Consider the following 15,336-nt stretch of genomic DNA (forward strand, 5'->3'; position numbering starts at 1 on the left):
TGCCAGACCTTGACTACACCTAGAACAAGAAAGAGACTGCCTTTCTTTTCACTGAAAACCACAGAAAAAGATATGCCAGAGAGTTTGCACCAAAACAGTCTGAGTTTTACCTTACCTGAACATTTTACACATTCTCTGTGACCTTTAGAATTAAACAGGCTGTTTTAGTGAATCTACCCTTATATAAGGAATCTAAAAGTAAATGACCTTTGTTAAGATTGGCTAACTTCTTTGCATATGAAAACTACTGGTGTAGTTCACACTGCATTCATCAGGACAGGCCATGCTGTTGAATACTGAATAGCTGTTGATGTGTAAATGTGGGCGGTGATATGTTAATGCCCTCATGGTTGTTACTTCAATACTGTGACAATTACAGAATGACCTGTTTTTGCAACTTTGGGTCTTGAATGCTTTCCGTAGTCTGTCAAGGTCTTTTTTTTTTTTTTTACCAAAACAGCATGTTTTCCATGAAATTACCCCATTTGAGGATGCTTTACCATCACTTCCATAAGAAAAGAAAGTGAAACATGTGAAATCGGATGGATTTCCCTGTTGAAATTTATTTTCAATCACAAAATATCAAGTTTCAGTAATAAGAAACAAAAGCAAAATTGTCACATTGTGAGAAATAAGGCAATAATTGTGAGATATAGAGTCGCAGTTACTTTACAATACCCATATTTTTCACTCTTATAGACAGAACATGACTGTGATAGAAAACCCTGTCCATATACAGTACATAATATATTATTATAGTCACTTCCTATGAACAGATTTTAGGTGATAATTGAGTGCATTTACACATGCACTTGTTGCATGTTTCCAGGCTGCATTGTGGGAACTCCTGATGCTGATTCATTGTGAAGCACCACTGTTCTTTTCCGGAGAGAAAATGTGTCCAGCCGCACATACACATACACTTTACTGCTTGGAAATACAGTGAGCAGCCTATGTAGTGCCTATGTAGTAGCAGCTACAGCCTGTGACACAGCTGTGTGTGTGTCAGTGAGGGGGTTATCATTAAGCAGAGGGTTGTAAACCCCCATTAGGTAATTGTTTCTCTTTTGGGCCCTGGATCATGCCATTTGGCGACAGTAACCCCTTCTGTTCACAGTCACTGACCCACAACGGATGAGTGTGTGTAGGCCGGGATCGAACAGCTGCAGATTGTGATGTTTGTTGTCACAGCTCCTCACCTTTGGTTCATTTAGCATTTGGACGCCCAGTGAGCTTTTGTCTAGCATAACATCAGCATGAAGGTGTGTTGACTTCTTTTTGTTTGAAGGGGAAAAAAATGTCTGTAAAGAGAAGTGTACTGTACTCTATACTGTAATTTACTCCTGCTAAACACAGTGTGCTTATGTCACATTTACACCCAGGGATAATTAAGGCCACTCGCAGCTGAATTCAAGGTTTCCACCATCATGGAAAACCTGGAAATATCAAGGAATTTTATGTTAAAGTCATGCAAATAAATAAACTATTTAAAAATTGTAGTGAAAATTATAGACATTTCTGTGGTAAACATACAGTAATATTCAAAGGTTTTGGGTCAGTAAGATATTTTAAAAGAAATATATACCTTTATTTAGCAATGATGCATTAAATTGCTAAAAAGTGACAGTGAAGACTATATCAAAATATTTAATATTTCAAATAAATTACGTTTTTTTTTACTTTCTTTTTATCAAAGAATTCTGAAAAAAATGCATTGCGGTTTCCACAAAAATATTACGCAGCACAACTCGAAATGTTTCTTGAGCAACAAATCATCATATTAGAATTTCTGAAGGATCATGTGACACTGAAGACTGGAGTAATGATGATGAAAATGTGGCTTTGCCATCACATGAATACATTATTATTTTTTATTCAAACGGAAAACAGCTATTTTATATTGTAATAATAACATTTCACAATATTACTGTTTTTATTGTATTCTTGATCAAATAAATACAGCCTTGGTGAGCATACAAGACTTTTTTCACAAACCCGTGAACATTTTTGTAGTTTTATTTTTCTTTAACCCTCTGGTGCTCTTCGGTCATTTCTGACCGGAAAGTTTTCTGTTTTTAAATTTGAAAAATCACTGCTTCATCGGAATGATATGAAACTTAGTGACTTTTCTAGCATTAGGTATGAAAACACAAAAAAATTGGGGTCATGATTCGAGCATGTTAATTGGTCATAAAAAAAAAAGTAGCGTTCATTGTCTTCTGTCATAAATGACCGACCATAGGAAATTAATGGGAAATCGGCAAAAACACAAAAATTATCTGAATATTTGTGTGTACATCTACAAATCTGCCACAATGCTGAAAAAAAGTACACAGCAGTAAAGGGGTGACACTCTAAAACATCAAAGAGTGTGATATTGACACATCCACTCACACGCACACTTATATACACACACACACACACACACACACACACACACACACACACACACACACACACACACACACACACACACACACACACACACACACACACACACACACACACACACACACCTATGAAAAACTGAACATATAAACTACATTTTGAACTTGGTCACTTTTCTAGTATTAGGTATGTAAACACACAAAAAGGGCATGATTCGAGCATGCTAAGTGGTCATAAAAAAAAATACTCCCACTTGTGCTCTTCGGTCAAAAATGACCACCATAGGAAATTAATGGGAAATCTGCAAAAACCCAAATTCATGGAAAAAATCTATATTTCTATCAACAACAAAAAAAATCTAAAACTTTATAATAAATAGTCTTTGAGATTTTTTTAAATATATATTCAAATCCATCAAAAAAAAAAAGAAAAATCATTAAATGTGTTCAAAAGAGAACTAGGGAATTCTCAAGCCTCTCCATAGAGACCTCTAGTGATTACACTCATGGTTGCATGATTTCTTAAATAATTCCAAAAGAGGGCGCTAATCTGCCTTCAAAAAAAATTATTTTGAAGGCCTTTAACCTGAAATACTGCAATAATAATAAAAAAAAAAAAAAAAAAAAAAAATATATATGTATATATATATATATATATATATATGTATATATATATATATATATATATATATATATATATATATATATATATATATATATATATATATATATATATATATATATATATATATATATATATATATATATATATATATATATATATATATATAATTTTTTTTTTTTTTTTTTTTTTTTTAATAATTTTCAATGGCAAAAATAGACCATAATTATTGCATAAATATAAAAAAAATACCATAAAATCATCTCAAAATACAAAATTAAAAAGAAAAATATTATTGAAGAAAAATAAATTGCATTGGTTTTACTGGGGTGGAGGAAGTTTAATTTTCGTGTCCGGTCACTTATGACCGGGAAGACAACCAATGCAACCCCTAAACGAAGAGCACCAGAGGGTTAAAAATATTAAATATATAGTATTTTTTTATTGTGTAATATGGACAACATTGTTTGATTTGTAAGACAATTATTTGTATTTACAATATTTTTTTCAGGGTTTTTCACCCACTAAATTTGTCAATTTTATTTAAATGATTAAAAAAATGACTGGAAAAATCATGGATTTGAGGTAGCCAGCAGGATGTCGAATTGATGATATTTAAATTTGACAGAAAAAGCTACATGTGCTGAATTTTCAGTTAATATTTGTGAAGCCAGAGTTTTTATTCATTGGCTGGTGTTGAAAATATGGAACTCAGATTTTGAAGAATAGCAAGTGTATTTTGGCTCAATCATTGTGGCCTGCAGGCCAGGGAGATGTACACATTTAAAAGGATAGTTCATCCAAAACATAAATGTTCTAATATTCCACGGAAGAGAAAGTCATACATGTTTGGTAAGACATGAGGCACAGTAAATAATGACGGGGTGCACTGATCATGATTTTACATGGCTTATTCCGATCGCAGATTTTCTACGGCCAAAATGTCAGATTCCGATGCCGGTTGCCTATTTATTTATTTTTTCCCCCTTTGTTTAAGTACATTTATTTGTTGTTTATTTGCTTTATTACAGGTCAAACTGGACTTTAAAAAATCATGCAGTGTGCTGCTGTATCTAAAGATTCTAGTCTTAGAATTTAAGAACCAGCTGTTGCCAGTCGTCCACACAAAAATGTTATGAAACATGTTTGATATTTGCGACTGGCGCAGGCGATTTATGCTGAGGAGATGCGTTCCCTGTCAAACATCATTCTTGTAATTTTATCAAACACAATTTTGTTGATGTTTCTTTTGTATTAATTCATAAGTTAACATTGCAAGTTAACTGTTTTAGGCTATTCATTTTGTGCTGCAGATGGAAAAATGTGAAACTGCATTCTGTAAAAAATTCTCTCTTTTTAAAAATTGAAATAAAGGGCATTTTTACACTGGCAGTTTAGTTCAGAACACGGTTTGCATGAAAAATTGGTAATGTGAAAGCTGTCATTCGAACCTGGGAGCGCACCAGGGTACCGAACCCGAGACTAGGAGGCTCTGAGATTCACGTGAACAGTGTGAGAAACACGGACTCAGGTGCGCTCTTGTTCAGAAAAGTAACCTGCGCATTCGTTTTAGCCAATTACAATGTATTTAGTTTAATAAAACACATGTTGATGATTTACCTTGGATACAAGCGAGAGCGAGTCTGCAGGGTGTTTGCGCATTGCGAGTGCAATCAGGGCATTGTCTGGTTATCCCCAGACCAAGCTCAATCTTTTAAGACTGAACATTGGTCTGGGGAGTCTGCTCTCTATTTTTACTGCACAAGAGGCGTGATCAACGGACGTAGTTCAAATGAATCTGTATGCAATTGGAATGCCCTTCAACCAATCAGACCAACGATCCATCGCTTCTCTATCCGTCATTGTGTTAAACCCACCAATAGTGCGCCAGGTGGATAAGCCGGTTTGTGATTGGTCCCCGCAAATTTGTTACAGAAGCAGGATATGTACAGGTTTCCACCGTCTCCTCAAGAGCCCCTCAGAAAGCTGCCTTCAACCGACACACATACAGTAAACCCAAATGTAATTTACTCCGCTGCGCATAATAGCACCAAATTCATAATAATAATAAAAAAACTATATATTGACCCGCGTTCTGTTTTCTGTCATGCGCTGTGCATGTTTGTGATTATGTAAGATGCACGCAAATGCAAAAGGGTTCAATAGAATCAAGTTGACCAACACTGCGGGGGAAACTGGGAACTTTCACACTCGGACTTGGACTGCAGCAAACGTGCCCAGTGTAAAAACATTGTTTTCTTTTATTTCGACTTGGAGTCTAATATAAGTTAAACAGAAAAAAATGGTAGCTTATGTAGGCTATATAACGGCTCTTGTTTCAGAATAGTAATGTTAATGTTAATGATTGATAGCCTAATGTTAATTTAAAAAAAAAAAAAATCACAAACATGACATTTGTAAATAAAATTATATTTATGTATGTATGTATGTGTATTTGTATATATATATAGAATGGAATATAGAATATATTTGAGGAAATATGATGAGAAAATACAGTTCTTTGAGTATCTCTGCAGCTCTTCTGTCAAATGAAGTCATGCTTTCAGAATTTCTAGTGTTGTCAATGGTGTTAAATGGTTTTGGGAGCGTTGTACACTTATGCTGCGTTCCAGGCAGGTTTTTGAGCCTTTAAGTCAGGACTTCAAACCACGACTCACAACTTTGTAGCGTTCCAGGCGAAGTAACGCCAAACTCACTGAGCACAAGGAATTGTGATAGCTAGATGGAAGAAAAGCATGGCGGACCGTACCATTTCTATCACCAAAGGTGCTCACTTCTTGCTTATTAGAGGGTAAATGGAGGAGGAAAAATGCTGCATAAGGCAAGAGAAGCTGTTATACCTTTTATTTTACGTTATTTGTAAAATAACATGTACGACTTCCATAAACACAGCATCCGTAGGGGCTGCCATTGTTGTTTCGCGGGCTATGTGACGTCAGAGCTCGTAACTGGGAGTACATCGATCTAGTACGAGTTCACAGGTGGGAAGTCACGGGTTTGACTGCTGTTCCAGTGCACTTTCATGGGTAGAAGGTTGGAAAAACACGGTTTACGGGTTGCCTGGAACACGGCATTACTGTAGACTGATAAAATAAAAATTACATTTTCAATGACTTCTGTTTCAGAGTAAAGTAAAGCAGTAGCCCTATTTTATTTTGTTATAACCGGTAACTCTGGAAACGGAACAAAAAAATAAATAGTGCAGTGTTTTTGCTATTTCGAACCAATTCGTTTTTAATTCCTGATTTGTGAATAAGTCTCCATTGTTGCTTGATTTATAGGTTTAAAAAAATAGCACTAGAAATGTTGTAATTAATGAATCAAGAAATGCATAATGAAATGTGTCTGCTCAGACAATAATGGCAACAAGAAAACCTTTATGTTTAATGTATCATAAAAATAAAAATAAACACCAGTGTTGTTGGCAGGGTTTTTCCTTGTTTTTTTTTTTTTTGTTGCACATATTGCACTGCAAACAAGTAGTGGCGGCTGTCTGTTGACATCCATGTTTTTGTTTCGGTACAAGATCATGCACAGTTGAGTTCAGCCGAATGTGACTCGCTTATCTTTAAGTGTGTTGTGTGGACTGACTCAGCTGTAAACGTTTGTGCTTTTCTCTGACTGTCAAAGATTGAAATCTGCTCCAGTCGAAGGGAACGGTCTTTAAGTGTGTTCAGTTCAGTCTTAGAATGTTTCAGCTAATCGTTAAGTGTGTCCCCGGCTTAAGTGTACAACGCTCCCAAAACCATCAGTTGTATACTGTTTCCATGGTTACTGCTGTACACAAATCAGGCAAACTTTTCCGAAAACAGTTCATTCCCTTCAGAGATGCATACATATACACCTGACCCGCAATTCAATATTTATTTTTTTCTTCCAATATTTTGAGCATCACGAACAGTGAGCTTGCTGTGCCTTGCACAGTATTTGTTTTGCTGAACCCTTGGTTGTTCAAAGTTCTTTTCTGGAAAGTTCGCTTTGGTTCGATCTCCTGAAACTAATTTTGTTTTGGCCTGATTTTGTTCGAAATGACATCACACCAGTGATTCAATGTTCTTATAATACATGACAAAAAAAAGCTATTTATATTTTTCAGAGGCAATACTATGTCTAAAAGTATCACTGCAAACACAGGCTGTTAACCCATAAACCTATTTCATTTATTTATACATCTTCCTCCGAGCCTTGGACAAGAGAGTACCTTTATAGTCAGAAGTCAGAGATATCAAGTAGGAGTATCCCACATCTGACTTTGGACAATCCATTGCGTGCCTGATGTAAAAGTTTACTTCATACAGGTGCATTGCCTTGAAATGGCATGTTCATTTTTGTGACTGTTTTGCACATGATATTCACTCTGGCATAGTGTGTGATATGAAATTGTTTGATCCCCTCAGAAATCAGAGATGAGGCTCTCAGGGATTGAATCATTCAAGGGTTGTCCCTAGCAACAAGAAAATATATCATCATGTGACAGTCATGCTATTTATATATTTGTGGATATATTTTTAAGAGTGTACTTGCAGAAGTGACATTGGTTCATGTTTGTGCATGTTGTGTAAAGTGTATATTCATCAGTGCTATGTTTTCTGTTTGGAGCAGAACTAGGGTGTATTATTGCATGATTCAAAAAGCTTGTGAAGTGAAGGTTAGCATGAAAATGTATCGTCTGTCATCAATGCTGTAATTGAGTTATTGCATAAAGGTGACGTGTGATGCTCTGAGCATTTTGCTATAAGTAAACCATTTGTTGGTGGATTTCTTCAAAAAATGATATAGCAAATATTGCTCTTTTGTTTGAGCAGTCTGAGTTGAGTGAACTTCTGGCTCAACCAATAGCATGTAGGATCATCTGTTTGTCATACAATGGAAAACAAGGGACTATATTGTATTGTTGGTTCCAAGACACATAGTCATTTGCCCCAGGATATTTCAAAATGTTCAATTACTTTTTAATAATACACTACCATTCAAAAGCTTGAGGTCTGTAATGTTTTTAAAGTCGCTTATGCTGACCAAGACTGTAAAACAGTAATATTGTGAAATATTATTACAATTTAAAAGGATTGTTTTCTATTTTAATATATTTTAAATTGTAATTTATTCCTGTGATAGCAAAGCTGAATTTTCAGCATCATTACTCCAGTCTTCAGTGTCACATGCTCATTCAGAAATCATTCTAATATGCTGATTTGATGCTCAAGAAACATTTATTATCATCAATGTTGACAACAGTTCTGCTGCATAACATTTTTGTGGAGGCATTTCTTTTCCAGTTCTTTTATGAATAGAAGGTTTAAAAGAACAGCATTTATTTGAAATCTAAATCCTTTGTGACATTATCAATTTACTGTTACTTTTGATCAATTTAATGAATTTCTAGCTCTTTTTGAGGAACTAAGAATCATCTCAGAATTGTTGTGCTCCTATAAATCACAAGCTTAACACTTTTCGTAGATGTTTATGTAAATGGCTAAAAAGACCTGATTGCTATTTAAAGTGGCAGACAGACTTTGAGCATCCATTTTTGTGCTTGTGTTTTACGCTATACTCGCTGCCGATAGGGCCTGCAAACCAAAGAGAATATTACATAGCAAGGTTGTTAAGAAAACTGAGTTATCATCACATCTTTGATTTATCACCAGTGTCACTAAGATGGCTGCCAAAGAGCATCTCCCATCGCGGGGTGCTATTTATATCAGCTATTCATCAGCTCCATCAAGTGATGGGGAGATACAGCAGGATGAGCGTGTGAGACACGCGTTGACTGTCAGGCCACCGTCTTGACCTTCAGCATCACAAATAGCTGCAGAAGACCTCAGTGTCCAAGTGCAAACAAATACAGTTTTGATAAGATGTGCTTTATGACAGCAGAGATATTGATTACAGGTACAACGCAAGGGGCAAGTGCACTTCACATCTGTAAAAGCGCTGTGTGTGTGTGTGGATGGATGATATTATGATTGATCATAATGTCTAATAAACATGCTCTAGGGTTATCAGAGTCCATTCGAATAGAATGCGTGGAGAGAGAAAAGAAAGAAGGAAATATGTGATGCAAGGCCCTGTTTACACTTGGTATTAGGGTCAGTTTCTTTTTTTTTTGTACTATTAATTTATTTTAAAATATATTAAAAACATCTATTGCAAAATATAATAACACCATACAGGCACTTGAACATACCTTTTCTATGATGAGAATGTTTTTAATTTCTGTATTAAAATTCATTTAGATATTTTTTCGGGAATAAATTCAGAAATGTCAGGGTGATACAATTATCCTGGTATTATGGAGAAACAAAAGCCTCATTAAAAGAATACAATTCTTGAAAAGAAAACCTAGGTGTCAAGTAGGTAATATTAATAATCCTTTATTATTGTTTCTTGCAATAAAATTACAAAACTTTTTGAAAAATAAAATAAAATTAAAAGCCTCTTAAAATACCAGATAGTTTGTCCTTTTACATTTTTTAGGTTCAGGTTGCAAAATGTCATGTGGCGCAACTCCCCAAAAACTCAATAATATTTATGAATTAATTATTCATTGTATTTGTAATAAATGCATTTCATCTTGACAAATGGTTTTAAAAACTTTGTTGAAAATACTTTTTAAGATCTCACACGTGTTCAAGCATAAGGAAAACATGTGATTACTTCTTACTTGATGGTTATCCAACATGACATTTTCTTATAGTTATTAAATTGAAACTTTTCTTAATAGATGTTTTTATGAACATTTCCGTTCATAACTGATCCATTAAAAACTGTTTTATTTAAAACCCTTATTTAAGTGCATGGTTGATTGATAGATTAGTAGCCGGTCTTTTACCATTGTCTGAGATGCATTTACACCTGTATTTATTACTGACCACTTGTGATTGCTTTCCCTGAGGTGGAATTTAATATGCAAGGTTTAAACAGGGTCTAAGGGAATGTGATAGAGGAGGCAGAGCAGCCGTTATGGACTCTTTGATCCCTAAAGCTACTTTAATCGAATATGTAGTTAGAGCAATACAGTGGGGGTTGGGGGTACACTTTGCTCTCCTACAACCAATTATCATCAAGGTGTTACAACATCTTGACTTTTAGCTGTGCAAAGCTCTCTCACGCTGATTTCACACCCAGCGATTGGCTTCCAGGAGCCTGTAGACTGTAGCATGTGGTTGTTGTTGGCCCTGATGTAGGTGGTAATCATAGACATGGTGGTATATGTGTTGTTTCAGGCATAAATTAGCAGTTTTTTTAATGTTGTCGTCGGTATCTTATGTGTTCTTTCTAATTTTTTGCTTGTCACAGGTACGACCCGCAGTCCTCGTGACGGAGAGGTGCCTGGAGTAGATTATAATTTTTTGTCAGTGGAGGAGTTTCTAAAGCTTGAACAGAGTGGGACACTGTTGGAGATTGGATCTTATGAAGGTAAAACGCCAATCTATAGAGTTTAAACACATGCTTTTTGCTTAGCCTTTATAAGCAACGTAAATGACAATTTAAAAAAACGAATGAGTGTGTGTGTGTATTTTTGCTTTGTTTTTACATTGCGCTCAAACATCTTTTATATGTTAGTAATGATATGCGAATGCAATCGCTATAACATGTTTTTATAAATCCTTATCCAATAATCGCAAATGATTGCAAAGATTATGGAAATTCATTGACGGTGTTGGAAACCTGTAATGCATTATGGGATGCAAATTCTTATCGAGTTCTTCCCATGAACACAAACATCAACTGCTTTTCTCATATAACAACATAGAGTAGTTACTTTTATTTATTGCATAACTTTTTTGGATTTGCTTTTGTAAGTTATACAAACAATATAAATGTTTTGATATGTTAAACCAAGGCAGTGCTCCTAGATCAAGGTCAGCTCACAATAGCTGTGGATTATGGGATGGTAAATAGATTCTGTATGGTGAATAAAACATACCTTTTTTATACAGTATGATCAAATGTACTTATTTGATTAGTGATTAGAAATAGTGCAGAACCTTAATTCTTATTTATTTTACACCACATTATAAAATATTTTTGTTATAAAAATGTTATAATCTATAATTTTTATTTATTTCTAATAAGCCTTTTATATACGTACATATATATTAACATTTTTGTACATTTTAATGCTAGATTTTCAGATATGCGTAACATACTTGACATGATATTTAATCAAAATAAATTCTTGTTAATAATTAAAAATCTTTACTTTTTTTGGTTTCTACTGTGTGCTGCTGTTGTTTTTAATCAAAATTAATCTCTTAATTAAAATTAAGGTTGATCACTCGGCCTGACGTGACTGAATTCTAAATTTATGACTCATTTAATGATGTGGAGTGCTTTTGTTCAGACAGACAGCTCTGTCCATTGTGCACGCTCATTGCCCTTAAACAATACTGCCTGATTGTCCATACGCACTGATACCATTATCTCCCCATTAAAGTTGCATCAACTTCATGAAGACAAGCAGTCATTTTCATAATAGAGCATTTGCAAAAACCCACATCATCATGTCTCGCATATCCTTTAACCCTCCTGTTCTGAATGCTGGTAATATCCTCTTGTTGCCTAGGTAACTATTATGGAACACCCAAGCCGCCCAGCCAGCCCCCTAGTGGGAAAGTGATTACTGGCGATGCTCTGCAAGACAGCCTTCCTGGTTCCCAGCAGTCAACCCCACGACGCACCAAGTCCTACAATGAGATGCAAAATGCTGGAATAGTGCCTACAGAGACTGAGGATGATGATGAGGTTCCTGAAATGAACAGTAGCTTCACAGGTCAGCAGTGAGCCGATTTGTTTGCCTTTCCGTCTGGCACATGGGAGAAGGGAAGAGTGATGCCTCTTTGTTGCTTTCCTCTTCCTTCGCCATCACGATTCAGGGAGGAAGGGGGAAAGAGCGCCATCTGGCTGTGGCAGAGGGATTTTGTTTGTGTTAGAAAGCACCAAGATGGACTCTGGTCTTTATTTATTGATCCGACAGTTATGCGCTGCCAACTTTCACACTCTGTATCAGAGTATTGAATGGGTTGCATTTTGTGTTTGTTCTTGGAAGGTGTCTGTCTCTGAAATGGATTGCTGCATGCAATAGCTGCTGGTCGATGAGGGGTATTGATATCCTTGTGATCGGATCACAAGTGGGCAGCACTAAGTACAGGTTTCAACGCTTTTGTGATACGATTCGATAGCTCTAAACTAGTGCTGTCAGTTAAACGCGTTATTAACGGCGTTAACGCAAACCTATTTTAACGGCGTCAATTTTTTTATCGCGAGATTAACGTTCTTTTTGGTCTAACAAACTTTGTAGTTTTTTCACATGCTGTTGCAACAACTAGTAACGTTAGAAAAACTACAACACCACTCCGGATGTAGCTAGACCGGAAACAAAACATCAGGCACGCTGCGGCTGCCCACACTCGTTTGGGCCATTAAAAGAGTAGACGTGAATGGCAAGCGTGAGACGCCGAAATGAGAAACGTATTAAGCCATGGTTTAACTCAGGGGTCTTCAACTAAAAGTGCTTGTCTTGAGCGCTGCTTTCTGCTCTGATGGTGCGTAGCCTACACACCAGACGCGAATGAAGCGTTTTGCGCGAGTGATTTAAGTCAATGCAAAGACGCAAATAGACATTCTGCGGCGCGGATTAAGCGGTGTGCATGTCGCGTCATTAGCGTCCGGTGTGAGCGCACCATCAGTCTCTTCTTCACTGCATGCTTGACCGGATGACCGCGCGTCTGGGTCTGAACGTAGTAACAGTGAGCATTGCAACGTTAACTGTTTCATTACGTCAAAAGGCTTCGCGGTCCGGATGGACGCATCTCGCGGTCCGGATTCGGACCGGAGTTCACTAGTTGGCGACCCCTGGTTTAACTGCACTATAGGCGGAGTCCTAGTTTACCTTGCATGTGCACTTTGTAATTTTATTTTGTATCACCCTGTTTTGATCCCTTAGAAAGGGCTGTTGAAGGGGCTGTTTGTGCAACAAAGTATTTGTTTCACCCTTTTATTGATGGGCAGTGTTACATTGTGTGAGATTATTTGCTCCAAGTGAGAATGTTGGTGTGAAATCGAACACTAAAGTATGCCAATGTTGTTTTCAATAAAACAAACATTTGAACAAAGCAAGCCGATCCACTTTTCTATGTTGATACGAGCATTAAAATAAGAAAAAATAATGGGACAAAAAGAAATCAAGGGACATTTAGAATAAATAAAAATGTGCGATTAATTGTGATTAATTGTGAGTTAACTATGACATTAATGCGATTAATCGCGATTAAATATTTTAATCGTTTGACAGCACTACTCTAAACGTATTTGGAGATGGTAAAAAATGCGAATGTCCACATTGCATTAAATTATAAATGCAAATCTATCCTGGAGTACTGGAGAACAGTATCGCGCCGCCTATTCATCTGTCAATCAACAGTTATAATAAAGCAAGGGTTTAAAACTACTTCAAAGGCCTTTTCCCCATCCAAGTAGGAGGTTTACACATCTAAAGTTCAGTTAATACAGCTGCACAACTACAGTAATATTGTGCATTCCTTTCTAAATGTCATGTTTGCTATGAGATTGGTCATATATATGGAAGCAGCTCTTTTGTGCCAACATTTATTTATCTATTTTACCTTTTTTGTGCCTTATTAACATGCTGTGAAGACATAGTGATGTATCATGTATGTGCATGGCCGTTTCAAAAGTTTGGGGTCTGTAATATTTTGTCTCTCATGCTCACCAAGATTGCAAATTTACATTAAAACAAGTACTGTGAAATATATTTTTACAATTTAAAATAACCGTTTTCTATTTTAATATATTTCAAATGTAATTTATTCCTGTGATGGCAAAGCTGATTTTTCAGCATCATTACCCCAGTCTTCAGAGTCACATGAAACTTCAGAAATCATTCTAATATGCTGATTTGCTGCTCAAGAAACATTTCTTATTATTTGTTGAAAACAGCTGTGCGGATGAATATTTTTTTTGTGGAATCCATTTCTTTCAGGATTCTTTGATTCATATAAAGATCAAAAGAACAACATTTATTTGAATTAAAATGTCTTTACTGCCACTTTTGATCAATTTATTGCATACATTATATAAATAATGTATTCATTTATTAGAAAATAAATACAAATCTTACTGACCCTAAACTTTTTGAAAGATTGTGTAGTCACATAATTGCAGCAAAGGAAATGCATTTGAGACACGTTACAACCAGGTGTAAACAGCAGACGGTCTCGTCTGACGACTTGTGATCCTAGGCGAATGTCAATATCATTAAATATCTGCTCCTGATCCCACAAGCTGGTTTGTGTAAGCATTGACATTTTTCCAATCCATACTTCAGGCTGTATTTGCATATTTGACTTCAAGGGAATTATAATGTTTTATATTGCATGTTGTGTTCAATATCCAAGTTAATTCTAGGGCCCTTCATTTAAAATAGGCAATAAGCTGTCCTATTCATACAAGTTCACGCCTTTCAATTTGGAAGAGTGGTTTAATTTAAAGCAGCCAATTCAGTCAGGCGGGCCATGCGACGTAGTTGAGAGTCGATTTGTTTAGATTTCTCACCTCTCCAAGAAGGTTAAGTGTGTAACTGTTTACACTCTTATTGATTGACGGGATTACATTTTTTGGTGTGGGTGGGAAAGTGTCAGACAACCAGAATGTGTCGGAATGTGTATTTGTGTATAGTAGTTGTGTGTAGAGTGTGAATAGTGTTTGATCACTCCAGAGTTTATAGGAAGTGAGAAGGAGGGGGCCTGGTGCCATTCTCCAAACCATTAGCATTAGCAAAAGTGAATTGCCACATTTATTTGGGATGCTTTTCTCATCCAGAACCTCATGTTGAACTGAGAGAGTCTAATCTTATGTGTGCATGCAGGAGACTCGAGTGAACCTGACGACCACCCCTCCGTGCGGCCCTTCGCCCGCGATCACGTTCAACCCTACGGGCTCAACAACACCTCGGCGTCAACCACGGAGAGCTCTCAGAACACACACACACACCCCGGCTATCCCACGGAAGAGGACCCTCTGGGGCCTCTGCCTGAAAACTGGGAGATGGCCTACACTGAGAATGGAGAGGTCTACTTCATAGAGTAAGAACCAACTACTATCTTCATGATACTTTTATTAGATGGACATTTACAGTGGCCCTGAAAAGTTTTTGGACACTGCACACATTAAAAATTCATGTCTAAGGATATGTCATACTGAAAGGCAATTATATTGGCATAAATAAATATTATAAATAAATAATTATATCTTTTAAATAGTAAAATCTATTTTAAAATCAATTAA

The 15,336-nt window shown here is 36.1% G+C and overlaps 1 protein-coding gene across 6 annotated transcripts in view; it reads left to right on the forward strand.

The window, feature by feature from the left end:
• The window catches only part of magi1b (membrane associated guanylate kinase, WW and PDZ domain containing 1b), a 158,041-nt gene that overhangs the window by 101,514 nt on the left and 41,191 nt on the right, over positions 1-15,336 (forward strand). For all 6 annotated transcript variants that reach the window (XM_079845220.1, XM_079845221.1, XM_079845222.1 and 3 more), the window contains 3 exons: positions 10,327-10,446; positions 11,597-11,803; positions 14,918-15,134. In XM_079845220.1, the coding sequence (XP_079701346.1) occupies positions 10,327-10,446; positions 11,597-11,803; positions 14,918-15,134 (544 nt within the window). The remainder of the gene's footprint in view (positions 1-10,326; positions 10,447-11,596; positions 11,804-14,917; positions 15,135-15,336) is intronic.

The sequence above is a fragment of the Gobio gobio genome, assembly GCF_949357685.1.
Source record: "Gobio gobio genome assembly, chromosome: 19".
Classification (NCBI taxonomy): Eukaryota; Metazoa; Chordata; class Actinopteri; order Cypriniformes; family Gobionidae; genus Gobio; species Gobio gobio.